Consider the following 27,597-nt stretch of genomic DNA (forward strand, 5'->3'; position numbering starts at 1 on the left):
CATTTATTTTTCTTCATCTGTTTCAATCGTCACCATGAACAAATTCCATAGATGGTGACGAGTTAAACTTTATTGAATATGATTGTGTATTCATGTTTATGAAATTGAAGTATTTTTTGTTCCATCTTCTTTGCTTGATTTAATTATGTGCCTAATGATTGTATAAGATTCGCAAACTCATGCTTGATTGTAAAGGTTGCTTAGATGCTTGAGAGAGTCGTGTATACGTTCCCAATTGTAATGCTTGTCGTATTTTTTAGGGTTTGTGATCGAGATATGAAAATCCGATATTAGCATATGTTGTTAGATGCTCGAGAGAGATTTAGCAATACTAAGACGTGAGAATGATTAGCAAAGATAAGATCAAAGAATTGATCATGCGTAATTTCAGGAATCTCGGCCATAGGAAAAGTTAGTGAAACCATAGTCCTTTCCTTCATCGTATCCATTCACTCATGTTTATATTTTGTTTTAGTTCAATTTTTTTTCATTTTAAATTAACCATCATCCTCTTTAGTCTTGAGTTAAATTTGTAACTAGTTAATTTAACTTTTGTTAACCTTGGTCATCGTGGAATCGACTCGTACTTATTACTTGAGCGACTACGTACACTTACGCACGAAATTATCGCAACTATCACAAGATGAGAAAAACAATATTTTCAACTTATATTAATTTTTCGAACAAGTTAATCGATACCATAAATATCATATTTTCGTATAATCAAATTTGTAAAGAAAAAGAGAATTAAATTGTCTAAAAAAAGTACTAAATAATTTAGCATAATAGTTTATGGAGAGGGTCGTGGTTCTCACGTAATTCTAAAGTCAGATTCGGAGTTCAAATTTTATAAAAATTAAAAAGGGTTAAGTGGGTAAAACTCCTATTTGAGAGTCTTTCTTAAAGAAAATAAAACTAAATAATAATGTTTTTGTTGTTTTTTTTTTTTTATCAACCTTGACTAATTTAAGAATTAAGATATACCAAATAGGTCTTCATCCGCGTCCAAACAATTATCTTGATGAGATATTCACATTGAACCAAAGTTATTGAAAATAAAAGTCTAGATCATAGATTATTTTCTTACGGTCTTGAGGGGAAAAAAAGATCACAATCATGTATATTTTAGATTTATTTGGAAAAATAATAAATTATTTAATTTATAAAAGCCATAAATATTTAAATTTAATATATACGTTGAACATTAACCGGCATCTAAATTTTTTTAAAAAGAAAAGAAAAAACTCTATAGGTCTCCTCCTGAACAACCATTTGTTATTTAAATATTGTATTTTCCCTTTTCCTTAATTTCTTCGACTTTATTACCGTTCAGCGTTGCCTCTAATATTTTGACATCGATAAATTTTTATAACAACTCCAGGTCTTAAATATAATTTCTCATTGGAACATGCCGTGAATGGAAAAGAAATGCGAAAAGCAGACTTCACCTTTTTTTTTCTTTTTCTTTTTTAACAGAAAGCAGAGTTCTTCGAGCAAAAAAAAAAACAAAAAACAAAAAACAAAAAACAGAAAGCAGAGTTCTCTCGGCTTTCCCTTGGTTACTCTTTTTTTTTTTTTTTTTTTTTCAGAGTTACTTTTAGAGTTCTTACTTTTATTATGTTATATTGTTATGTTTCCAAAAAAAGTCAAACTCACAACTTCCTGGAAGTTCAACCCAATTGGCTGCTTTTTCACACTTCTGTTTTTCACGCTTCCCATACCAGTAGTTTAGCATTCTCACTATGGCTGACTAAAATAAATGGGTTTTCACTTTATATACATGTTGTTAATATTCTTATGAGAAAAAAGAAAATACAAATCAACAAATACAATGAATAAAAAGTAGAAGAACAAAAGTCTGCTCACTGATAATCCTGGTGTGAAATTACCTAATTGATATATATATATATATATATATATATATATATTTAATGTCTCTTACTTTAACTACTTTCCCCTCGATTAAATATTAAAAAGTAATAAAAAAAAAATGAAAGTCTTATATGTTGCTGGAAAATGTTTTCTTCCCACTCGGAAAAAAGTTATTCCACTATGGGTTATTTTAGGAAATATTCAAATTTAGCAACTAGATTTAAGTTTAACTGTGAAAACAATCTAATTATATTACACAAAAATTATACGAACAGAGTCATTTGAATTATTAAAATTGAAAAATAATATGAATGTAAGAATTTCTTTCTATATTGTTAACAATTGTTATTCTCAATCAACAAAATTAATTTAAATATCGTTAACTGTTAATCGATCAATATTTAAATGTTATTTCAAGTGTTCACTTTTTCACGTTATTTCTTTATCTTCTTCTTCATTCTGGTGTAGTTATTCTTCATATCGACTAATATGAATGTATGAACATGTCAAATTCATTGTTTGCATTAACTATTCATCAGATTTGTTCACATAACTTTTCCCAAACTTCACTCACTCTTTAGACAAAATCAACTTCATAAACAGCTATATACTAAGTATAGGAATTTTTTTGACAGGTTAAGCGAAATATTTAAATTTTAACTTTATAAAAAGATTTCTTTTGTGAGATTAGTTGCAGTTGAAAAAACTGGAAATGACGATGCATATGAGCATTTATTAAAAATAATAAACAGCGTACTTTTTGTTTTAATATTATGATTTGCGAATATGATAAAAAGAAGTTCATTTAAACGTTTGACATTGCTAAATACCCGATATTTAGTCATTCTTACATAAATAATCACTTTCAGACGTAAATCTTAGGTAAATAGCCACTTTTATATACCAAACGTTGGTTATTTACTTAAGATTTACGTCTGAAAGTGACTATTTACCTAAGATTTACCAAACGTTGGTTATTTAGCAATGTCAAACGTTTAAATTAATTATTTTCCTAAAAAAAATTTATCGTTATTGTTCTAAGTCTCTTTAGAATTATTGTTTACCACAAATTTAAAGGTTAAGATTCAATGTATTGTGTATATAAATAAATAAGATACCATGATATACAAAAACTCAATTTTCTTGATTATCAGCTGGGATAAATAGCATTAATTAAGAAAAAAAGGACTATCTTGTAATTATCATATCCGTGAACATGCGACACAAAAAATAATTTGGCTATAGTGAAACTAATGTAGTTCACATTAAAAAAACGTGTGAAAATATTCAAGAGACCATTTTTATGGGTGAATAATATCCAGCCAAGATTTGGTTGGATAGCTATATCTTATTGCAGTCAAGAGTTGAGTTACGTTTATAGACTCTTTTTTTCAGTCCAATTAAAGTTAGGCAAGAATGCAAGATATAGCAAGGCTTCTACAGCTAGACTTGCACCAATAATACACACGCATTAAAAATCATGTGAAAACTTTCTTCTTCTTCTTTTATTTTGTTATTTTATGTTCAAATAATCACCTTTTTATAACTATTTTGCTTCGAAGTTTTAAGTCGTTAAAAAAAGATGGAATAACATATACATATTGAATAAATATTATGATGGCTGATGCATCTAAAGCCAACATCTGGGGTACAATAGTACCTTATTTAATTTTTTTTTTTAATATAGTACATGAGAACAAGGGCATAATTTATTTTCTAATTAGATATACATGAAACGCCATGATTATAAGAAAATTGAAAAGGGTGATTACCTCTGCGTGAATTAGTAAAACAGTTTTTAATACTGGATCATATGTCAACATCCGTGACTTGAAATTTTTGTAAAATGCTTTTTGTTTAATTTATTTTTGTGTGTTTTTTTTTTCCTGATCGACCATGATATTTCAGCGATTGCATTGGAAAACCCAAACAAAAGACTCTTAGCTAAAAATTTGTCATATAAAAGAAATGTTTACCCTCTTGAGTAGGGTTACACACAGTAAGGGTTTTATCAGAGTTGCCACAGTCGAAATACCTTGTCCTTTGTGTGACGTTATTTTGTTGTTCTTGATTGTCATTTCTAGAATAATATACAGAGTTAGATTTTGTTGTATTGATATTATAAAAACACACATTGTTATAAGCGTTGTTCAATCACTTGTTGAGTGAGCTGGGTGTAAACTGAGGGGATGTCAAACACAAGCGGAGCCTTGGTTATAATTCACTTGGGCAATTATAAGTTTAGGAAATCATAAAGGTGATCATTTAAGGTCGTTAGCCACTGTACTTATTCTATCAGTTTGTGAAGTTCTCTTCCATCGGAAGTATCATCCATTCAGACATAAGCACGATTGGACAACTTGAGTTACAAATTCTTTATCTCTTATTTACTGTTAAATTTGTCATATTAGTCTAGTAAATTAAATGGTGTTGCTTAACTTGTTAAACATATCACTAAGAGACATCACGAAAACAGTACATCTACTTTCAAATGCCATATTTTTTTTTTTGTTTAGAATATAACATGATCTTGTAACCTAATAGAAAGTCCAACTATTATAACAAAAGTATGTAAGCAAACGAGCTAAAAATAATAGGTTTTTCACGCAATATCTATTATTGATAGTCATATATCTCATTTTTTGGTGACATGTATTAATATGTAGGGTTAATGGCGACAAAATATCTAATATTTATCTAAAATGATATTTATATACTTTTTTTTCGCCGGCAATAATACATAATATTACATTTTAGTTGCGTCGTAGGTACTTCATCCGTTAAGTTGGATGGTAAAACACGTGGCATCCTCTGATTTGGTGAAAAATTAATTTCTTTCTTAAAATTAGTTCAATATTATTTATATAATTTTATAGTACAAAAATTACTAAAAAAATTCCTTCAAACATTTTATTATATCATTGTATAATGCAAAAAAAAAAATCTCAAATATTATAAGAAATATTATTATATTTCAAAAAAATACTGATATATTTTGTATTTTAAAATGATATAATAAAATTTTAATTATTTTTAGAAAAGTTAATGATAATTTGTTTGTGGTATAAACTAATATAATTTATCCTTTTTTGTTTTAAGAGATATAGTTATTAAGGTTTTGTATGATAAACTAATATAATTAATTTTTAATTAATTTGAATAGTATTTTTTTGTATATTCATTACGTGAGTTTTTTTTTTAATTTTTCGTATTATAAAAATATATATATGCTATTTGACTAATTTTAAGAAAAAATATTAATTTTCCATCAAATCAGATGATACCACGTGTTTTTCCATCTAAGTTAACGGAGAAATTATTTACGGCGCAACTAAAAAGCGGCATTAAATATTGTTGTCGACGTAAAAAAAAAGTATATAAATATTATTTTGGATAAATATTAGATATTTTTGTTGCCATTAACCCTAATATATGATAGAATCTTTGAGTGCCACATACCTAACCAACTAAGCTACGTGGACTTCAGGGAGCTTTTAACCCCTCTTTAACTTTTCAAAAATAATAATTCTCTCATGTAACTTACTGTAAAAAAAATTACATATTATAGTTTTAAAATTCTAAACTTTATTTCAAAAAATAATTTACTTCTTAGAACTTATTTTAAAATAATTACAGCTTACAACCTAAATAATAATTTTTTAATAATTTTATTTTATTGGATAATTAAAATAATTATCGATATATACTATTATGAATCTATATTCAATCCCCCTTAAGAAATTTTTTGGCTTCGCGTAACGTACACCTACTCATCACACGTGTGTATAAGATTATAGTTGTTATATTGTCTTTTTCTATCGTTAAAAAAAAAAAAAACGATACTCCTACTAAAATAAACCCTCATTTAATCAGTTTTAGTTGAAGATTTTTATTTGGCCGAGGATTTCAATTTAATCGTCGACCTTTTGGGTGCAAACTCCTATTTTGCCCGACTATTTCTTTTGGCCGACGACTCCCAATTTGGCAACCGAATCCTTTTGGCCAATGACTCTTTTTGGCCAACGACTCCTTTCAGCTGAGGACTCTATTTTGGCCGACGATTCCATTTTGGCCGACAACTTTTATTGGCCAATGACTCCATCTTAGCCAAGGACTCCTTTTGGCCGAGGACTCCAATTTTGCAGATGACTTCTTTTGGTCGCCAACTCCCAAGTGCCAAAGAACACTTTTGGCTGCCAACACCGATGGGTCAAATAGTGACTGATTATGCACGTTCAAGCATTTTAGGCCTTTTGGCTCTTATAAACAAGTGCAAAAGTAAATTTATCTTGACAAAATTTCTATTAATCTCTCACATCACTTTCTTTCAAATATCTGGACGAGACTTAGACCTCCCATCTCACGTTAAAAAAAAATATTAAGCAACGGAGTGTGTGTTGAGAGAAATCTCTCCGCGCCTTCTTAAATATATTTCATTTTTATCTTAAGTGGCGAGGAACCACAAATCACTCTCCGGTGAAGCAAAGAGAACGAGTTAGAGAATTTTACTAATCATTAACCCATGCATAATTACGGCTTAATTTAAAAAGGAAAAATGATATGAAATAGCCAATTCAAACTATGACTTTTGCAAAATAGCCATAGTTTCATTAGGTATAACAAAATAGCCAATTGAGAGTACTGCGACTTTTAATCCTGCCTCGATTAATTTTAATCCAGCTTTCATAAAACTTACATTCATTGGGATTAAATTTAATCCAACTTAGATTAATCTTACTTTGGCTAGTTTACTTATAGTTGACAAACTACGACTATTTTGCAAGAGCTTAAATTCTATTTGGCTATATAGCCGCTTGACCCATCTAAAAATAGCATTAACAATAGTGATACTGTAAAATGATAACCACGTTCTGTGGGCGTTACTTTAACAATATTATGGTGATAGCACACAATAATCGCCACATTTGGTGGGCGTTATTCTAAATTGCTCTGCCCTTTATATTCCCTCATTTGCTTGTGTGCCACTAATAGACACAAAATATTACAAGTGACATAGATTTAAAGAGTTCCATGAATGAGAAATCTTGGTATTTATATATATTAAATCGTTGAACATATTCACGACAATCAATGATGGTTCTCCCACTATACGACCTAAAAATAGTGAGAAAAAAAAAAAACATGAGGTCAATTTTGTTTTCGGCCACATCATCATCGTTGTGTCACCTCCACTACCATTTAGTGTGCTTCCCAACACTCTCATTTCACCACCGCATTTCATAATAGTATAAATATCACTCTTCTTGCAGACCCCACTTACTAAAAAAAAATAAAAACTTTGAAAAAAATATTATATATTATTTAAAGGATGTCAAAAGAAAATCAATGGTTCACATTCTCGTGGATGAGCAGAGATTGCTAACGCGTTAAGCCATCAGGAATTGCCGTGTCCCTTTGTCACCTTTTTTCCCTTCTTTTTGACTTTAATCTCATAATGAGTTTCTCTTTCTTTTTTTTTTTTCTTTGTTTTATAGGAAAATACAACACAGAGACACACACACAAACAAATAAATGTATAAATTGAGCTACTAGTTTGCCCGGGAAGAAGCAACAATACTTCTCTCTGCACCCCTTCTTTTTAATTATTTAGAAGATCAACATTTATTTCTCTACCTAAGAATACAAACAAATATGGCTTCGAAAGCTCTCCTTGGTCTCCTTCTGATTAATGCTCTGTGTTTCTCTCACGTCATGTTCATTCTCTCAAACGCTGTCCCAGTCACAAGTATGTCTTTGCGAACATATATAGTTCAATTAATTAGTTTTTTTTTTCCTTCTGTTGCTTAGCCTCTTTGTTCTTCAATATTTAGGGACTGAAAGGCTTGAGCATAATGATCTTCCTCAAGGCATGGTATGATCTTCTATTTTTTTTTTTCTTCTCCTCCAAATACGTACCCTCGTTCATGTGATACATGTCACACATACTCACACACGTATATGAATATTATAGAACTGATTTATGTTTCTTTTTTAAAACTTCAGATTGGGGATGAGCATGTTAATGAAAGAATGGAAATTGAGCTCAACGATTATCCGGGCTCCGGCGCAAACAACCGCCACACTCCGAGACCACAGTTTGGAAGATGCTCCGACTGTTGAGCGGTTTCTCATCGTTCTATAATTATATATATATATATATATATATATATATATATATTTAATGGTGTCACTTTAATTCAAGGGTTTTGTGTATTTGCTTCTGGGTCGCTCAATTTAGCTGATCAAGAAGATGGGTTGGTGTAACTGTAAGAAGTGAATTAAGAAGAAAAAAAAAATAATAATTACATGAATTAGTATACTGTATCTGTATGTCAATGTAATTTCTAGTAAGACTGTTTTAAGAGTTTAGTTTGGAGTTTTTTTAGCAAGTTTATACTCGATTACAACTATTTACTTGTAAAGAAAACTCTGCTATACAGTTGATATATCATATATCTACTGTCGTATATCAATTAGGTTTTTTTAATTTCTGTGTCCATTAATTTTTGTAGTTAAATATGTGTAATGTATGTCCTTGGTCTCTATCTATTTTCATGTCAGTAAAGGACAAATGAATGAAAATAATGGTCGCTACTTACACTAGAACTTTACTAAGTTTTTTTTTCAATAGGAGTTCTTACTGAAAGTAGGACAATTTTTTTATTTTTTATTATTTTTTTTATTTTCCGTTCCTAAGGAATTGTTTAAAATTTCACGAGAAACCCGAACTTCAGAAAATAATAATAATAAGGTACTAGCTCTTGGAAGTTCCGAAGGGATACCGTACATTAACACAATGAATATGAAACAAAAATGAAAATGAGTTGACATGAGATTGCTAATATTATATAATTATATAAAGTAGAAGAAGGGACACACACAAACAAAAACAGTGTTTTTGTTATTTTTGTATTTTTTTTTTAGAATTTTTACTTATTTATTTATAGAAAATAATAAGACATTGATTCAATTTTTTTTATCCGAAAGATAAAAATATTTTTAAAAAACTTTAAATATTTTTAAACTTAAATATTTATGAATATAATATATTAATTATTCCGTAACGAGAATATTGCTTCTATAATATATAGAAATATACAAGCAAATTGCTTGTATATATACATACCCTTCTATTAGAGTAAAAGTAGAAAATTGCTTCTACAACTTTGGTGTTAGAAACAAAAAGTAAAGTGATAAAGCACTATCTTATTGCTTAAAGCCTTGCTTTTTATTCAAGCATTATGCTACATGAACAACTTCATGAAAAAGATTAAATAAAAAAAATATCTGCAAACCTAATTATTTTATTATTACACTATATCCATGTACTCCCAGTGGAGAAAGTGGGGGCATGGTATTTAGATGGATATTCTTTTTTCCAACTTCCACAAGATTTGAGATTTTTCCGGACTCTTAACAATTTGTCATGAAACACTAAACATCTTCTTCACCAAAACGATTTGCCTTTCTTTTATGGAGATTTGGACCTTTTAGACAAACACTTAATGCTTTGGAAAGTGCAGAACATGTATTCCCAACACAACAATATCTTGGTATTTGGGTTATAAAACACCAATAAATAAATGTGCCACCAGTGTTCATGCATATCCAAACATATCTTTAAAATATCAAGATATGCACCTATCTTTTTGCGAAATCGAATCATGGCATGTCATCCCATACTTAAGAGCACTACTATAATCATTGTACCAAATTTATATAATTGTGTATTAAGCATTGTATACAAATAAACCTAATCAAAACGGCAAACACCAAAGCAGCATATTCGTGTGTCAATATGTTTTTAAATTCTTTAGAACCAAATCATTAATCTATAACTTTTTAAAAATTAAACCAACTATAACAAATGTTATGAGAAGAATCCTCACACAAAACACATACCCAACACAAGATTACCAAACTACAACTTCTTTAACACAAATTTTCTTAAAATTTCTCCATGAATTTTGCAATTACATCTTTATAATTTGAAGTCATTTAGTAATTTGTTAGTATACTATATATTATTAGGACATGAACACTGTGGAAAATGTTGAAGTATGCTTGGACAAGTTTCTTAAAGTTGTATCATTTTTTTTATCGGTATCGGAATTGATCTACAAAACTACATAAGGAGCAACAAATTGCAGCTCGATTCTCACAAACTACACCATATTTTCAAAAGGTGTATTTGAATGACACATTGAGATTATCGTTTTGGAAAACATCACTTTACAGAATGTGGAATATAATTTTTCCTAACTTTCTTGTGCATAATTAAATCCAATGATGAAAATCAATCAAGCCAAACATAAAGTAAAGCAAATAATCGACAACAATCAACACAACCAATTTTAGCGTGAAAAATCCTTACGACGGGAGTAAAAAATCATGGAACCCGTAGGCTGCTTAAGAAAACCTCTCACTACTAACAATGTAATGGGTACACAAAAGTGATGTCCAATACATATGTTCAACATCGTCAACAACATCAGCATATCTAAATAAAGATGACATAACAGAGGAACAATCTCACCAAAAGATGGTATACCTAAATCGGGTATATATCTAGAGAGAAAATCGGAAAAAGCAACAACACTAAATATAACGAGCACGATGTATGGAATATCTCCTCCAAATCAGAGCAAAAACGAATGCGTTTAACTAATTGAGCCTTTTGCAAATTGCCCAAACTCTAACTTTATGTTTGTTCTTCTTCTTCTTCTTCTTCTTTTCTCTCTCTCTCTCTCTCCTTTTCCTTTTCTTCTATGTTTTGTCGTTGAATAGCCTCATTGCTATTCTCTGTGCGTTTAAACCAAAAATACACAACTTCATTCCTTTTTTTTTAGTTCGTAATGGGCTTACTCTCTTATTTGTGTCAAGCCCACAATTGGCTTGACCCAACAAAACTCCCCTTCAAGCTCACGTCGTGGGCTTCTGCAAGCCCGCTCTTCGCTTGCAAGCTTCAAGCTTCTCATTTTGCAAAGTCTTTGTCATTATGTCGGATTCATTTTTTGGACAAAAGCCCTTCACAATTTAATTGAGCCTTGTACATTGGCTGCGAGCTTTTACCTTCGGTCTTCAATCGATACACTCACTTGTTCTTGAGAGATATCTTGCATTTTGATAGCTTCACCAACTCATAACTGTAGTTTTCATCAAGAGACTCCATCTCTTCTTCCATGGCATTCCACCACTTTTTCTTCTCATCAACATATATAAATTATTTGCAAGTCTCTAGCTCTCCTGCATCTGTTAGTATCACATACTCATTTGATACCTCACTGAAACAATGTTCTTTGCTCGATTGTCTAACTGTAGGCTCAAGTGGTTGTTGTGGAAATTCTTCTTCAATTCAGTTGGCCCAACATCTTCAACTATCCTCGGGAAATCACAATTGGCATCACCATATTCTTTTGCAACTCTGCCCCGTGATCAGGAGTCCTTACATGTGTATGATTTAGATTCGTATCAAGTAAATAATCACTATACTACTATATCAACTATGTCGATCTTCTCGATATCACGGATATTATGGTCTTCCATGAACACTGCATCTCGGCTTCTCACAAACTTCTTTTGAACTAGATCGTAAAGCTTGTAACCCAACTCATCCATGTCCATAACTGATAAACACATACGGCCGCATCTTCACATCAAGCTTAGACCTCTCATCTTTTGGAATGTGCACAACAACCACCTCTTCGGACCTTTACTCGTACTTCTCACCATGTTTTTTTGTAACTAGGACCTCGTACGGCAAATAGGAGTCTCGAGTCATTGTTTGCCATTGGGCTGTAAGCCCAATGTCAAAATCAGGCCAAACCTCCCAAACGATAAAGTCATTGTCGTTTATTATCAATAATGTAACAAGTGAACCGATTTGAGGATGTCACTTTGGGCCCGATCTACGTCTCCAGACGAAGTTGACCAACTCATCCTTTAAACCCATTAGCACAATATGGGATTACACCACGTTGTCCGCTCCAAGACCCAGATTTTTTTCTTCGGATTTTGTATGGTTGAATGGAGTTAGGGGACTTGTATTACCGTAAAATAGTATTTATAACCACTATGTTACACCATTGGATATTGTTGTGAAAATTGCTTGAAGTGAAGTAGTAATTATATTAATTGGATTAGCTATAAATACACAAGTATTATATATACACAGTTAATCAAGTTAATATCAATATAAAGCTATTATAACAAACATTGGTTCAATCTAGTTTTCACCATTTTACTATAAAGAGGCAAAATAATCATGTATATTGTAAAATCCTAGGATAAGCCCTATTTACGTCGTAATTACCACAATAAATTTGTAATAAAGACTGACTGATTTACAAATCCAGTATAACTCTAATAAGACCATTATTCATGATAAGAACCATTAAAACCACAATGAACAAAGGTATCAGACTTCGATAATGATCTTTTTTTCCCCTTAAAAAATGTGAAAAAGAGTCGCTCTCCACCTACCTAGTATCACGTATACATGTCTCAGCTTTCTCGTTATTGTGTACACTTTGATCAGATTTTAGATATCACCGTGCAATAGGTTTTAATTACTCTCGATATGTCGAACTCACGACCTCTGTCTCCTCTACCATGGACTAGGCTGAACGAGGAGTCGAAATCCCCGCACTCTCGATAACCGTCGGCCAAGATCTCACACAAGTCCGGATTCTGTAAAGCACCGACCTTGACCATATCCGAATGCAAGGCCATCAAATCGGCGACGTTCTTGGCTCGCACGAGCCCTCTCAGCATCAAGAGGTAACAAACTCTCTCCGCCAAAAACCCGTCTCTCCTCATCCCCGAAAACACCTCAACCGCCTCGCGGACCAACCCTTTCCGACACAGGCCGTCGATCAGAGCCGAGTACGTCGCGTGGCTTGGGAGCCAAGACTCGCCCCTCGCCACGAAAAGCTTGATCGCCTCGGAGCTTTTCCCGGCGTTGCAGAGCCCGAAGACGAGGCTCGTGAGCGTGTGGGCGTTCGGCGATACCCCGACCTTGACCATAACGCCGAGCGTCGAGAGAGCCAAGTCCACGTTCCCGTTCTTGCAATGCCCGTCGATCAAGGCCGTGAAAGCAACCACGTCCGGCGCGACCCTCATCTCTCGGTACAGGCCCACGGCGGACCCCACGTCCCCGGCCTTGCAGAACCCGTCGATCAGCGTCGAGATCGTGATCACGTTCGGCTCGATCCCGCCCCGAACCATCCGCGACCAGACCTCGAGAGCCTTGGCCGTCTCGCCGAGCTTGCAATACCCGTCGACGAGCGTGTTGTACGTCACGATGCTCGGGGCCACGCCTTCGGCGGCGATGGCTCCGAGCAGCTCGTCGGCCTCTGCGACTCGGCCCGATCGGCACAGGCTCGCGATGAGCGTCCCGAAAGTGACCGCGTCCGGCGATATCCTCAGCTTCTCCATCTCGACGCAGAGCTCTCTGACCGCCTCCGAAGGCGGAGACGACGAGGACGAGCCCGCGTAGCTTCTGATCAGAGAGGTGTAGACGATCGCGTTTGGGACGACCCCGAATTTCGCCATGTGGACGAAGACATTCCTCGCGGCGGCGACCTCGTCGGCTTTGCAGAGACCGTCGACGAGGATTCCGAATGTCACTACGTCCGGCCTCAGGCCTTCGCCGAGCATTGTCCGGTACAATTCCAAAGCTCGTTTGGGGTCGCCGGAGCGGAAATAACCGTCCATTAGAGAGTGGTAAGTGTACTCGTTCGGCAAAACTCCGGCTTCTCTCATTTTCCCGAACGCAGTCTCGGCTTCGATCATTAAGCCCCGACTGCACAGGCTGCGGATAAGGGTTGTGTGAATCACGACGTTCCAGGGGATCCCTCTATCTGACATTTCGTCGAACAGTTGGCGGGCGCTCGAGAGATCATCTTCCTTGCAGTGAGCGTTAATCAGAATACCACACGTGATAACGTCTGGTTCGAACCCTCGTGATACGATTTCTCTGTACAACTCCAGAGACGAACTGAACCGCTTTTCCTTGACCAGGCCGGCTAAGATCGCGTTACCGGCACACAACGACGGTAAACTATCTCTACTGTTTCCGTACACCCATAACGCTTCTTCGACCAGACCCTTTTTACAGAGAGCGGTGATGAGAACGCTGAACACGCCGGGAGTGAACCTCGAGTCATCGACACGGCTGAGCTCGTCGAACGCGCGCCGAGAGGCGCGTTGCGCCGGGTGAAACCTGAGAAGGTCTTCGAGGAAGCATTTCGTCAAACACCTTGCCTTCGGTAACAGCTCGGCGCGGACCAGAGCGTGAATGACGGCGGAGTAAAACGGAGGGCTGTTTTCGGCGCCGACGCGGCACAGAGCGGAGCGGAAGACTTCGAGAGCTCGCCACGTGCATTCAAGGGAGAGAATAGTGTCCGCCAAATGAGAAGGCGATAGAGACGGAGACGGAGACGGAGACGAAGAGGAAGACCAGGGTGTTGAGAAGGTCAGTGTATTTTTGGCGAGACTGGCTTCAGGATTTCTCAACAAAAGTCTCATCATATTTGTAGAGACTCAAAAAGTCTTGAACTTGTGGCTTAATCAGCCACTTCATATTTCATAATTATCATCGCAGTAACAACGGTAACTATCGTAAGTACCGAGAGCTACTGAAGCATAAAAACAATTTTAATCTAGTTTCGAAAAATAAGAGAAGCTAAAAAATTAGCCAACTAACTAAAAAAAAAAAACAAGATGACATCATAATTCAAATAATAATTGCTAAAAAAAAAATCCTTAACTCGCATTAAATAAGAACTAAAGCAACACAATCAGTCGTCAAAAATTTTGTCCATTACTTTCAATTTGTTTTTATCTATTTCATTAGATTTGTCTGTATTTATAGACAATTTTACCTGAAATTTTTACATGCACGACACCTTATAGCTCAGTACTTGCACGATAATTGTTATAATAAGGTTTATAAGAATTACGTTACGAAGTCACAGTCCAGTACAACGAACAAAGCAAAGAGTCAAATGGTTGAGGAAGTCAATATTCCCGCCAAAGCAAAGAAAAGCTTGGGGTCAGCGAACCGTCGCGCACAGCAGAACCTTTTCCATTTGTTCGAGAATTGTAGAACCCTCAGAAACCTCTCTCAGATTCACGCCCAGCTAGTCCTCCACGGCTACGCGCCAAAGCCCTTCCTTCTTGCCAAGCTCCTCTGCCTCTACGTCACCTACGCCCGCCCCGACCTCGCTCTCGCCGCCGCCGCCGCCGCGCGAGCCCGGAATCCCAGCACCGCCGTGTCGAACCAGATCATCAGAGCCCACGCCCTCACCGCCACGCCGTGGCTCTCTCTCCGCACCTTTAACCACATGGCCGTCTCCGATTCCGACCACGCCAGCCCCGACGGCTTCACTTACTCCTTCCTCCTCGCCGCCTGTGCGCGGTCGGAGTCTCTCCGGGACGGCGAGATGGTCCACGCCCGAGCTCTCGCCGACGGGTATTGCTCCGGCGTCTACGTCCTCACGAACCTCGTCAACATGTACTCGTCGGGCGAAGGGATTCGCTCCGCCCAGAGCGCCCGCCGGGTGTTCGACGAAATGCCCGAGAGAACCCTCGTGACCTGGAACGCCTTGCTGAAGGGGCACGCGCGGCGGGGCGACGCCGCCGGCGCGTGGCGCGTGTTCGCCCAGATGCCGGAGAGGACCGCGGCGTCGTGGACCAGCCTGGTGTGGGCTTGCTCGCGGGCCGGCCTGTGGAAAGAGGCTCTCTCCGTGTTCCACGCCATGACGAGCTCCGGCGCGGAGCTCGACCCGGCGGCGATGGTGGCGGCGGTCTCGGCCTGCGCCGATTCATCCGATCCCCGGCTCGGAAGGTGGGTCCACCGCCGAGCCGAGGAAGCGGGACCGCCGTCGATCAATCTAAGCAACGCGCTGGTCCACATGCACGCTCGGTGCGGCGACATCGCCCGTGCCCGCCACGTGTTCGAGGGAATGACCGAGAGAGACGCGACCTCGTGGACGACCATCATATCGGGTCTAGCCAGACAGGGCCGCGGGCGAGAAGCCCTCGGTTTCTTCCGCAAAATGCTGGCCACGGTGGGGCCCGACGAGGCGACCTTCGTGGCCGTCCTCTGCGCCTGCAGCCACTCGGGGCTCGTCAGCGAGGGCCTCGAGCTCTTCGAGCTCATGACTCGGGAGTTCGGGATCGTCCCGGGAGCGAAGCACTACGGGTGCGTGGTCGACCTCCTGAGCCGGGCCGGGCTCGTGGACGAGGCTCGGGGCGTGGTCCGATCGATGCCGTTTAGGCCGGGGCACGCGGTGTGGGGCGCGCTCCTCCACGGGTGTCGGCTCCACGGGAACGTCGGGCTCGCGGCGGCGGCGGCCGAGCGTTTGTCGGCCGAGCTATCCCCCTGCCGGGCTGCCGCCGGCTACCTCGTGCTGCTGTCGAACGCCTACGCCTCCGCCAGAATGTGGAGGGATGCCGCCGGCGTGAGGCTCGGGATGGTCGAGACGGGAATGAAAAAGCCGGTCGGTCGGAGTCGGATATTGGTCCGCGGTGCGGTTCAAGGGTTCGTGGCGGGCCAAGCGGATCGTTCGATTCGGTTGGTAGGATAATAGTCGACCTCACCGGACACTCTCGGAAAGAAAGCATTGAAGCTTACATTGGTTCTATTCATAAAAAAAGAAAAAGAAAAGTAATTAACCAATTAAAACGTTTAGAATTGCTATATAATTAACGTTTCGTAAATCTTAGGTAAATAACTCTAAAAATGACGTGACGTTACTGATTTACCCTTTCATTCAGTGGCGGATCCAGGACTCGGAAGGATGGGGGGCCAAAATTTAGTTTAGGCTGAAAAAAAAAAAAATTGGTTGGGGGGGTCCAGACCACTTGAGCCTCCTACCTGTGTTCGTCACTGTTTTCATTGAAATAAAATGATGGAATTTTTACGTCTATAAATATATGAAAGTGACTATTTATCTAAAATTTACGAAACGTTGATTATTTAACAATGTCAAACGTTAGATATGATTATTTACCTAATGGACTTTTTATTCATTTGATTGTCGTGTAAATAATTTTATATTTATTTTTGTTATTAGTTTTTTTTTTTTTTTTTCATTGATCGGTCGCTCAAATCTTTGGCGTGGTTTCAGAGGTATACATGTTCCATATGTGCCTTGTTCAAGAAGTAAGAATGTGAGAAATTGAACAAGTTGTCCTTTGCGTTACTTTGGAATTATTACTTGCCGTAGGTGTTATAAGGAACAAGATACCAAAACCTTCATTTCCATTTTACTACTCTCTGTACGTATTTTAAAATTTATGTAAATATAACACTTGCCGGAATTTCACTGAGTTTACTATATTTGTTACGAATTTTATTAAAACGTAATAAATAAAGTGAAACTATTTTGGAAGCGACGATGGGGTAGAAATTTAGAATAAGTAGGGATGACAATTTCTTTCTAGCAAGTCTTGATGTGCAATTTCTTATTTATTATTATTACAAGAAATTAAAAAAAGAATCAAGCGGCTATATAGCCAAATAAAACTTAAATTTTTGCAAAATAGCCATGGTTTGTCAATTATAAGCAAACTAACCAAAATAATATTAATCTAGGTTGGATTAAATTTAATCCCAACGAACTATAAAGACAGAATGTAAGCTTTATGAAGGCTGGATTAAAATTAATCGAGACAAGATTAAAAGTCATAGTACTCTCAATTGACTATTTTGCTATACCTAATGAAACGATAACTATTTTTCAAAAGTCATAGTTTGAATTGGTTATTTCATACCATTTTTCCTTTTTCTAATTATAATAATAATATATTGATATTCCTTTCTTGTTACTTGCTACTTGCTAGTCGACCAAAAAATACAAGACACAACACGACAAAATGTGCAAAATTGCGCACACGTGCTGTGAAGTCTTAGCGAAGAAGGAATCGCAATGCTTTATTTTCGTTTGGATATAATTAGCAGCGATTTGGCGGGGAGTTCTGGTTCATCTCTCTCTCTCAAACTCCATCAATGGCGTCGAGCGAAGAACGATACGAAATCGCCTTCTTCGACTTGGAGACTACGGTGCCTCGGAGGCCCGGGCAGGGATTCGCCATCCTCGAGTTCGGAGCGATCCTTGTCTGCCCTAGAAAGCTCGTCGAGCTCCGAAGCTTCTCAACCCTCGTCAGACCAGCCGACATGTCTCTCATCAACTCGGCCTCCGTCAGATGTAACGGCATCACCAGCGACGCCGTCTCTTCCGCCCCGTCCTTCGCTGACGTTGCTGACGCCGTCTACGACCTCCTTCACGGTCTGTTCATTTATATCCCTCTAACTGTTCGACGATTTTCCCCACAGAAAGAATAATTGGTTTTTTTTTCAATTTTTGTCTACAGGAAGAATATGGGCAGGGCACAATATACTGAGATTCGACTGCCCTCGGATCCGAGAGGCCTTTGCGGAGATCAACCGGCCTCCGCCGGAGCCGAAGGGGACAATCGATTCTTTGGCTTTGTTGACTCAGAAATTCGGCCGCAGAGCTGGTGATATGAAGGTAATTATTTGTCTTTCTTTTTCGGGAAAAAACAATTATTATTATTATTATTATTATTTTTTTAATCTGAATCAGCTTCGACTGAGATTTACTCGTCTGTCTTTCGTTGCAGATGGCCACACTCGCCAGCTACTTTGGGATCGGACAGCAGTCTCATAGGTGCACTAAAAAACCTTTCTTTTTTTGGGCTTAAGCTCTATTAAGGTTTTTTTTTTTTCTCTGAATTGGTTTCAATGAACTAACTTGTGCCTTTGTCATTGGATCTTCAGGAGCTTGGACGATGTCCGGATGAACCTCAATGTCCTCAAATATTGTGCGACCGTTTTGTTCCTGGTAATCACCGACCCGTGTATTATCCCATGGCCGAATTTATTTTGCCGATACAAAAGCCTTTGCAAAACTTACATCGCATCCACTGTGCTGTGTATTGTGCCGATGCATTTGCTAGCTAAGAGTTCTGTTAAAAAAATTCTGGCAACAGCGTTGGTTCAATTCCATCTCAAATAACAGCTGGGCGTTGAGCTCTGAGTAAAACGCCGGATATTTGTTTTGTCACGGTTCTGTTGAAATCGTATGATGTGAAAACTGATTTGAATTGAAATATTAATTCAGGAGTCGAGCCTTCCAGATATATTAACAGCAAACAGTTTGGTCCCGCCAAATAACATCACAAGAAGTCGCAGCAACGGAAAATCACCACCGGAGGCTCAAATTCACAACCAAGTTTTCCCGCCATTACCGCCCGTAACTCCGATAATGTCCCAGAATCACCCAATACCATCTCTCGCAGCTCACCCTAGTCCCGACCCAGACCCATCCGACATGGCTCAGCCCAGTACCGAAATCCCGATAAAGTCCCGCGACGCCGACGTGAACATGGAAGATAAATCCGTCCCCGAAGAGCTAACCGACGTACCTTCGTCGTCGTTGACTTCCACGCCCTCTGTCGAGTTTCTAGACCCTGACGAAGTCCTCATTCCTTCCATCACCGCCTCGCCGGTGCCACTCTACAACGGGACTCACAGGTAAAGGTGGGCAAAATGGTTAACCGGTTAAACTTTCAACCATTTTTGAACGGATATTCATTAACCGTTCAAAACAGTCAAAAACTTGTTAACCGTGTTTTTTTTAGAACGGTTAACCAATTAACTGTTATATTCAATAATCGCAGGCTAAAGCTGTCGCACAATGAGAACCCGCTGAAGCTGAAATGCGAGCGCCTCAGAGTGCGGTTCGGAATCAGCACCAAGTTCGTGGACCACGCCGGGCGGCCGCGGCTGAGCTTCGTGGTGGACGCGCCGCCGGGCTTGTGCCGGGTTCTCGACTCGTGCGACGACACGGCTCGCAAGACTTCTCGGGACCTCGGAAGCGACTCCGAGTGGCGACCCCTCGTCTCCCGAAAAGACGGCTTCTTCAACTACCCCACAATCAGATTGCAGTACGTTTCGTACGCCAAAAAAAAAAAAAGGAATAAACCCTGATGTTTTCTTTAACGTATATGTTTTTATGGGCGTGTTTTGATTATGCAGCGTACCAACTGCGGTGTGCGGCGAGATCGCTATATACGCTACGGAGATCTATCAGAGAGAAGGTTCCGGATCGGTTCATCGGCTTGTGTTTAGTAAATTCGACGCGTCGGAGCTTAGTACGTTGTTTACACCAGGGACATATGTTGATGCGTTCTTCTCGCTGGATCCATATGATTATCAGCAAAACGCGGGCGTCCGTTTAGTCGCGAAGAAATTGATTATCCATTCGGACTAATCCCAGGGGTGTGTGAGAACCGTTCCTCCGTGTTAGTCTACTAACTGTGTCTGACGATGATTTGTGTTCTAAATTTATTTACGTGTCTGTTCTTTCGTTAGTCTATACTTCTAAAGTTGGAACACTCACTCTGAGATCTTTGTGTATATTTAAGATGTAAATCGTGTTTTCTCTAATCCATTTTAGTTTCATGATTGTTGCATTATTTACCTTTTGGCGTTTCGAAAGACAACTATGCGGATGATCGTTTTATATGGTGGTCTAGCTTCTAGATTGGTTCATCTTTTACTTGTAATATAGAACAATGAAGTTCTTTCAGCCTTGAAAATATTACTGGTGGAATCTCATTTGCAGTTATTGTTGTAAACCCTGCTTACTCGCTAGAACAATATTCAGTAAATGTTAAATGTCAATTAGACAAAGCCATAACAAACACATCAACTTAATGATTGTGAGCCTTGAAGATGATTGGATTGCGGTTGGGAAGGAAAAGACCTAATCTGGTCTGTGGGGAAGAGTCTTTCACTTCAAAGCCAATTAAATTCAATTTTTTGCAAGATCTTTTTACAAGCCTGTGGAATACTGAACTTCGAGTATGAATAAGAAAAAACCTTGTAAATGTTGAAAACTTATGGAAATTAACTTTTGACAAACCAATCTTCACAAGAAAAAGGGAATAAAAACCAAATTTCAGGTGAATTTCAAATGTTGGGTTTTCCATCTAGATTATGAAAAAAAAAGAAGATAAAAGTGGCTTAAAAGTATAGCACATAACTAATATTTCATATGCTTATCTTACTAAGAGTTGTATGCGTTGTTGCATGAATTTCGCAAGACCTCTTAAGAGTATTTACTCGATACCTTTATACTAATTTTATAGTGCTCTAGGTACTAAATAGATAGTAGATATATGTGTTTGAATACGAGAATTCCTAGAATAGTTAGTAGTTCGAGTCAATTCTTTGGAGCTTCATTGTGTTTTTTTTTATATAGGAAGAAATAAAGTCTCTTTTTCGGGAGAACTATCTCTCATATTTATAGGAAAAATGCGAAGTGTTCGGCAAATTCGGCAATGGACTATATGGAGTTAACACCGACAAAACCCATATTTTTCCTCTTAGGTATGATTTGTGAAATAACAAGGGGTGTAAATGGAATTAACTAAAGTGAATGAGCACGAAGGTCTTCGGCGCACTTTATCCAAGGTCAATGTCAACATTTAATCTACGCCGACCCCGAAACAAAAGGAACGAGATATTTACGAACGCTTGGGCAACCAAAAAAAACAAAAATTGGAAAAAACAAAAGAAGAAGATATTTTACTAAAAGAAATAAGAAAGGATAGAGACGGTAGACCTTTTTTTTTTTTTTTTTTTTTTTTCATTACTTATTCTTTATTTATATTCTTCGCACAGACTGAGAGGCTGAGTTGAGTCTTTCCGACTCGATAGCGATTCAATCCCTGCTAACGTGCGCCGGAGATTCTCAAAGCCGATACGACGTTCGCCGGGGGTGCGCAGGTTAGAGAGACCTCCCCGGCGACGAGCCGGTCGAGCTCTCTGCGCAGAGCGAGTGGTCGCTGGAATCGCGCAACCGGAGTTCCGTTTTTCCATGGAGTCCGTGCCGAACTCGGAGGAAGAAACCCTAGCCGATAGCTGAATCGTCTCGAAGAGGAGTGATTCAATGGAACAAGGTCTTCTCTAGTACTCGTTCGTTGTTCTCTATTTTCATCGTGTTCCTCGGTTCGTTTTAGAAGCTAATTTGAAGAAGAGTCGTTGAGATGGATCGCAAAGAGTTCAATTTGAACAATCGCTGCGACGATGGAGGCGGTGGAGGTGGAGGTCGTGGCCGTGGCGATGGGTTCATCGATCGGAGCAAAGTGAGGATTTTGCTCTGTGAGAGCGACGCTGACAGTTCCAAAGAGGTTTTCACGCTTTTGTTGAAATGCTCATATCAAGGTACTATTTTGTCGAGGTTTCTTAGGAAAATAGTATTATTTTGAATAGAAATGAACGGTTCACTTTTTGCTTGGCTTGGAGATTGAGAATAGTGCTTTCCTTTTTCTTATGTAGGCTTTGGTTTATAGTAATTACAATTGCCTGTTTTGGGGAATCGCTAAACTTCTTGACTGTCTTTTTTTTTAATCAAAAAATTAGAAAAATATCCAATTTAGACGGTTGACTAGGTTGACAACTTTTGATAAATTTCAGGTATATAGCCACTTTTAGACCTAAATCTTATTTACATAAATAGTCAATGTTTGGTGTATAAAAATGACTATTTGCCTAAGATTGATGTGTGATGGTTATTTACGTGAGATTTACCAAACGTCGGCTATTTAACGATGTCAAACGTTTAAGTTGCCTATTTTCCTAATAAATCATTTTTTTATGGGTTCATTAGGAAAATAGCCAATTTAAACGTTTAACATTGCTAAATAATCAACGTTTGATAAATCTTAGGTAAATAGCAACTTTCAGACGTAAATCTTATGTAAATAGCCACTTTCATATACCACACGTTGACTATTTACATAATATTTACGTCTGAAAGTAGCTATTTATCTAAAGTTTACCAAACGTTGACTGTTTAGCAATTTCAAACATTTACGTTGCCTATTTTTCTGATTTTCTGTTTTTTATCTGCGTTTGGTTCTAAAATGATATTAATGATTTCTTGGTGTTCGTGTATGAAACTGCTATGTTCACTGGAAAATGTTTGTGGGTTTTTTGGATAAAAAGGCGTTATTGGTTTCTATGTTGATGCATAACCCAAATGGTGGTTTCTTTTCTGCAGTGATAGCCGTGAGGTCTGCTAGGCAGGTGATTGATGCCCTGAATGCAGAGGGGCCCGATATCGATATCATACTCGCTGATCTCGACCTTCCTACGGCCAAAGGCATGAAGATGTTGAAGTACATCACGCGGGACAAAGATTTGCGTCGAATACCTGTGATCAGTAAGTGGTTCTTCTTTGATTGCCATTTGTATCACAGTTCTCGGACATTAAAACTCATCTCGTACCTTTCTTCTTTAATAGTGATGTCGGCCCAAGATGAGGTCTCTGTTGTTGTCAAGTGCTTGAGGCTCGGAGCTGCGGATTATCTTGTAAAGCCTTTGCGAACTAATGAACTTCTGAACTTGTGGACACACATGTGGAGGCGAAGGCGCACGGTCTGTCTGTATCTGTGGCCTAATTTATTTATTTTCTTTCCCTCCACTTGGGTTATTCAAGCCATTTATCAGGTGTTGGCTTTTATAATCCTTGCCTTGTCTTTCCTTTTGAGACCACTGTGATGCAGGGAATTTTTAATAAATGGAGATTTCTTTCTAATTCTCAGTGGTAGAAATCTGGTGTGTTTTCCGTAATAAAATATCCAAACATGGGTATCTCGATCAACGTATACTGTATTTTTTATGAACTGTGTGGCATCGTTTCTGTAGGATCATTAACTGAGTCTGAGAGTATCAAACATTCTTGCACTGCAGATTGGTGATAGTGACCTTGTGTCCATCCATACATATTTATGTGCTTGTGTTTGCTTTTCGCAGCTCGGACTTGCGGAGAAGAACATCTTGAACTACGAATTCGATGTTGTGGTGTCAGATCCAAGCGACGTCAATTCAAACAGCACTACTTTGTTCTCAGACGACACGGATGACAAGTCACGCAAGAACACAAATCCGGAGACTGGAGCGTCGGCTCTTCAGGAAGATGAAGAAGTGAGTGTAAAGAAGATGACCTTCTAACTCAAATATGCTTTAATTAGACCGCCAATCTAATGAATTTGATCTTGTTCTGATAAATTTTCAAGTATATGAAATTTGTGTGAAGTATACTTTCAACTTTTAAGTAGCCAATAGGCATCGGTTCATACATAAATGCTTATTTATTTATTTATGTATTTATCTATCAGACTGCTACTGCTGCCACTTCTACTGCTGCAACTTCTACTGCAATAGAACGTCATATAATCTCATCAGACTGTCGGCTTGAGAAAGATATAAGTGGCCAACAAGCAGGTGAGCTAATCATCTATTTGTAGATGCTTTATGCAGTATTGGATGTATCTTATGCATTAGTTCTGTCAGTTTGTGTTGCTGGTGGATTTGCATTAGTACTACTGCAGCATATGTAGAACACATATGTACCCTCAACTATAACTGTACAGTCTAGCAGTGACATTGTGATTGTAGTTTCTTTCTTTTGCTTCTCTAGTCCCTACATCATCTACTTAAAATGTGTGAATGTTTCTATTCTTTTTCCATGATATGCGGTATACTTAGCTAAGACTATATATATGTTTTCGTTCTTTATTTTTCTTCTGGCTATAGCATTATATTTAGGTTGAGATTTGACATCCGTAAAAGTTGACCAACACAGAGTAGGAATATCGATCAAAGATGCTGGAATTATATAAATGTTGTAGTCTAATCATCATTACCGTCTGTTCATCATGTATACAAATCTTTGATTGTTGTCATGGTGATATTCGTGGTTGATAATACTAAATACCCCATGTGATCTTGTTGAGTACTGTTAAAATGCACAGTTTGCGGTGTTAACGTGTGCCGTGTTTTCTCGGTAAATTTCTGCAGTGCATTTTTCACCTGGTCCATTAAGGAGTGAGCTCAGGATCGGCGAGTCGTCTGCCTTTTTATCCTACGTCAAATCAAGCATCATAAGAAACTCTCTAGTGGCCCGTGCCGAAGCCAATGCTGCTCTACAATCAAGGGCCGAGGAGAAACACCAGGATCAGTATAACCCAGTGGCGGACGAAACCCGAGTACATGAAAATGGAGAGGCAACGGAAATCAACTCATCAGGAGAGGATATGCCAAGCAGCTGTGGCGTCCCAGATTCTATCTCGATGGAGAGATCTTCTACCCCACCAGCTCCGAGGGAACACACGTACGAGCGCAATTTTGTGAAAGAGAGTTACCCCGAAGCACAAGTGATTCAACGAAACGGAGCTCAACACCATGATTCTCTCTTGCCCGCTCAATCTGCTTATCCGTATTGTATGCCCGGAATGGTCAATCAAGTTATGATCTCATCATCGGGACAAGTCTGTCAAAAGAATCTCCACGAGATGCAAAATCAGGTCATGATGCCACAATACAACCATGTCCCGCAATGTCCTCCTCCACATATGAATGGCATGGCGTCGTTTCCCTATTACCCTCTCAATATGTGCCTTCAACCGGGCCAAATGCCTCAGCCTCCTTCATGGCAGCCATACGGAGGTTCGTCTTCAAGCGAGGTGACGATGAATAAAGGCGACAGAAGAGAGGCTGCGCTGATCAAATTCAGGCAGAAAAGGAAGGAACGGTGTTTCGACAAAAAGATCAGATACGTCAATCGAAAACGGCTCGCAGAAAGGAGGCCCCGGGTTCGTGGGCAGTTCGTGAGGAAAGTTAACGGCGTCAATGTGGATCTCAATGGACACCCAACTTCCGGTGATTATGATGAAGACGAGGAGGACGATGAAACGCTCGGGTCTATGGATTCAACTCAGGAGGATAATGGTACTGGGTATTAGTGTCATGTTAGTTTTCAATTATCAACCGAGGATTAGTTTCAACGTTGTAGAGATGCGATTACTTTCCTTTGCTGCGTGCATCTTGTTGAGTTTCTCTGCATTTTTTACTGCCATCGGCGTTTGAGAATAGTTGCTGCGAGTCTGTTTGAGAATAGTTGCTGCGAGTCTTCGTCACAAAAGTCTCAGTGTTGCGGATCGACTATGAATCAATCCATGGTGGCATTTTGGAAGAGGTATGTATATTGTTGAATCATGTGTTCAAATCAAGTACACGGTTAGTCTCTTCTCACTTTTAGTGAACGCAGTTGACATTTTGTTAAATCAGATAATTCACATTGTACGGAATATTTTCTGAAATGAAAAAAAAGGGAAATTTACATTCTCTTATTATATGTAGCTCAGAAATCATGTAGAAATGTGATAACAGTCTCAAACTGATTTTATTTTTGTTTATTAATTATTCTCTGAAGCTCTTGAATTGCGCATTATGGTTTTAGTTTCTGAAAGATTTTCATGAATGTGAAGACTTGGTTGTTATCTAAGAAAAGTTTATGTTTTGGAAATCAACTTTGAATTTTTTCCTCAACTGAACTACATTCTATGTTGTGCCAAGTTATTTTGGTCAAAACTACAAATGAACAATGCTGTTATAAGTATTTGGTTTGAAAAAAAAATAAATAAAAAACAAATAAAAAAAATTAGCTTCAGCGAGAAAGATTGAATGCAACAAGCTACGAGTGTTGAACTATGGTATGATATCAGTAAGTCGATGTTTCTGTTTATCTTCGAGGTCAAGTGACATTTCTGGTGTATTATAAGATTTTCATGAATGTGAAGACTTTGTATTTATGTTTAAATAGCTGAGAGAAAAAACTCAACCATGTCCGAAACCAAAGTAATATTCTCGACGGGGAAAAACTGTCAAAACTTTCTTACAACCGTCACAAAATAATTTTATAGGAATTTTAGGCTTATTATATCCATAGAATAAATGCAAAATGTTACCCTGTTTTTCTGTATAATTAAAATAGTAACCAATACCATTTGTGCGATTTCATCTTATTAACAATATTGTAGGTTTTTATAAATGTCTAAACTTAAGAACAGCTAAGAGGCCCCGCTGACTTAGTTGGAGACTTGGAGTGACATATATCGTCTGTGAGATCTTTTGACTTAATTTCTTATATTGAAGTGATCTTCTGCTAGAGTGCGATGGTTTAATCCACACGAAATATTAAAAAAAAAAAAAAAAAAAAATCTATGTTGAAGTTCAAAGGTTATTTGTCAAAACTTAGGCATAAATGTCTAATCGAATTTATATTAATAATTTAAATTTGAGAAGAAAAAAAAAGAAACAAAAAGCAATCTATAATGAATAGCATGTTATTCACAAGGTCACAAACCTATACTCTTAGGTGAGATTTTGTGATAATCGTCTAACAGATCGAATGTGCTGTTAGAAATATTAAAAATATTAGGCAATATTTGTGGGAATAAAGATAGTTGGTGAAATTAAATAATTTGTTCAGAAACTAATAACAAAAAACAGGACGGCTTTGGCAAACAGGGCAAGCACCAGACTCTACCAACGACAAAAACCATTTTGAAGACTTTGTTCATTTTGTATTCGGATGAGAATAGTAGGTCTTTTCTTTATTATTATTATTGGCAGAGCCAAATGATTACAAACGCTAATTATTATGGTTGATTACAAAACGTCTAGCATTAACTATGTCCATTAACATCTCGGTTACAATATTTGAAACCTTACAAATTATTGCATAGTTATGGTCGTTAATGCTTTGTTGAAAATATTTGAAATTCGTTCAATTAAAAAAACTATTATGAACTCGGGATCAGGATCTCGTGATTCGCCTTTCG

At 37.9% G+C, this 27,597-nt stretch overlaps 5 protein-coding genes across 6 annotated transcripts; 4 read left to right on the forward strand and 1 right to left on the reverse strand.

Annotated features, from left to right (window-relative positions):
• The first annotated feature begins 7,205 nt into the window (after positions 1–7,205).
• Positions 7,206–8,371, forward strand: LOC149384322 (uncharacterized). The gene is made up of 3 exons (XM_089629099.1): positions 7,206–7,618; positions 7,704–7,744; positions 7,876–8,371. Exons 1-3 carry the CDS (start codon positions 7,525–7,527, stop codon positions 7,990–7,992), a joined length of 252 nt encoding a protein of 83 aa, XP_089485225.1. The 5' UTR covers positions 7,206–7,524; the 3' UTR covers positions 7,993–8,371.
• Positions 8,372–12,154: 3,783 nt separating this feature from the next.
• On the reverse strand, positions 12,155–14,477 carry LOC149384323 (Pentatricopeptide repeat (PPR) superfamily protein). The gene has a single exon (XM_089629168.1). The coding sequence runs from the start codon at positions 14,401–14,403 to the stop codon at positions 12,406–12,408; it is 1,998 nt and encodes a 665-aa protein (XP_089485294.1). The 5' UTR covers positions 14,404–14,477; the 3' UTR covers positions 12,155–12,405.
• Positions 14,478–14,833: 356 nt separating this feature from the next.
• Positions 14,834–16,463, forward strand: LOC149384324 (pentatricopeptide repeat-containing protein At1g09190-like). Its single transcript, XM_089628023.1, has one exon. It carries the CDS (start codon positions 14,880–14,882, stop codon positions 16,461–16,463), a length of 1,584 nt encoding a protein of 527 aa, XP_089484149.1. The 5' UTR covers positions 14,834–14,879.
• A 1,318-nt stretch (positions 16,464–17,781) lies between these two features.
• Positions 17,782–20,533, forward strand: LOC149384325 (Polynucleotidyl transferase, ribonuclease H-like superfamily protein). Its single transcript, XM_089629476.1, has 7 exons — positions 17,782–18,167; positions 18,253–18,410; positions 18,523–18,569; positions 18,680–18,743; positions 19,023–19,435; positions 19,582–19,848; positions 19,940–20,533. The coding sequence occupies exons 1-7, from the start codon at positions 17,888–17,890 to the stop codon at positions 20,172–20,174; spliced, it is 1,464 nt and encodes a 487-aa protein (XP_089485602.1). The 5' UTR covers positions 17,782–17,887; the 3' UTR covers positions 20,175–20,533.
• Positions 20,534–21,567: 1,034 nt separating this feature from the next.
• TOC1 (CCT motif -containing response regulator protein) lies at positions 21,568–26,188 on the forward strand. Of its 2 annotated transcripts, none has more exons than XM_089628958.1 (6): positions 21,568–22,132; positions 22,971–23,132; positions 23,214–23,419; positions 23,726–23,896; positions 24,091–24,196; positions 24,773–26,188. In XM_089628958.1, the coding sequence occupies exons 1-6, from the start codon at positions 21,955–21,957 to the stop codon at positions 25,714–25,716; spliced, it is 1,767 nt and encodes a 588-aa protein (XP_089485084.1). In that variant the 5' UTR covers positions 21,568–21,954; the 3' UTR covers positions 25,717–26,188. The 2 variants fall into 2 exon arrangements, with proteins under 2 accessions (XP_089485084.1, XP_089485085.1); XM_089628959.1 differs by having other exon boundaries at positions 21,571–22,132; positions 23,214–23,347.
• The last annotated feature ends 1,409 nt before the right edge of the window (positions 26,189–27,597 follow it).

This window comes from Urtica dioica, chromosome 10 (genome assembly GCF_054948205.1).
Source record: "Urtica dioica subsp. dioica isolate 48M chromosome 10, U.dioica_male_clone48M_v1_H2, whole genome shotgun sequence".
NCBI classification, from domain to species: Eukaryota; Viridiplantae; Streptophyta; class Magnoliopsida; order Rosales; family Urticaceae; genus Urtica; species Urtica dioica.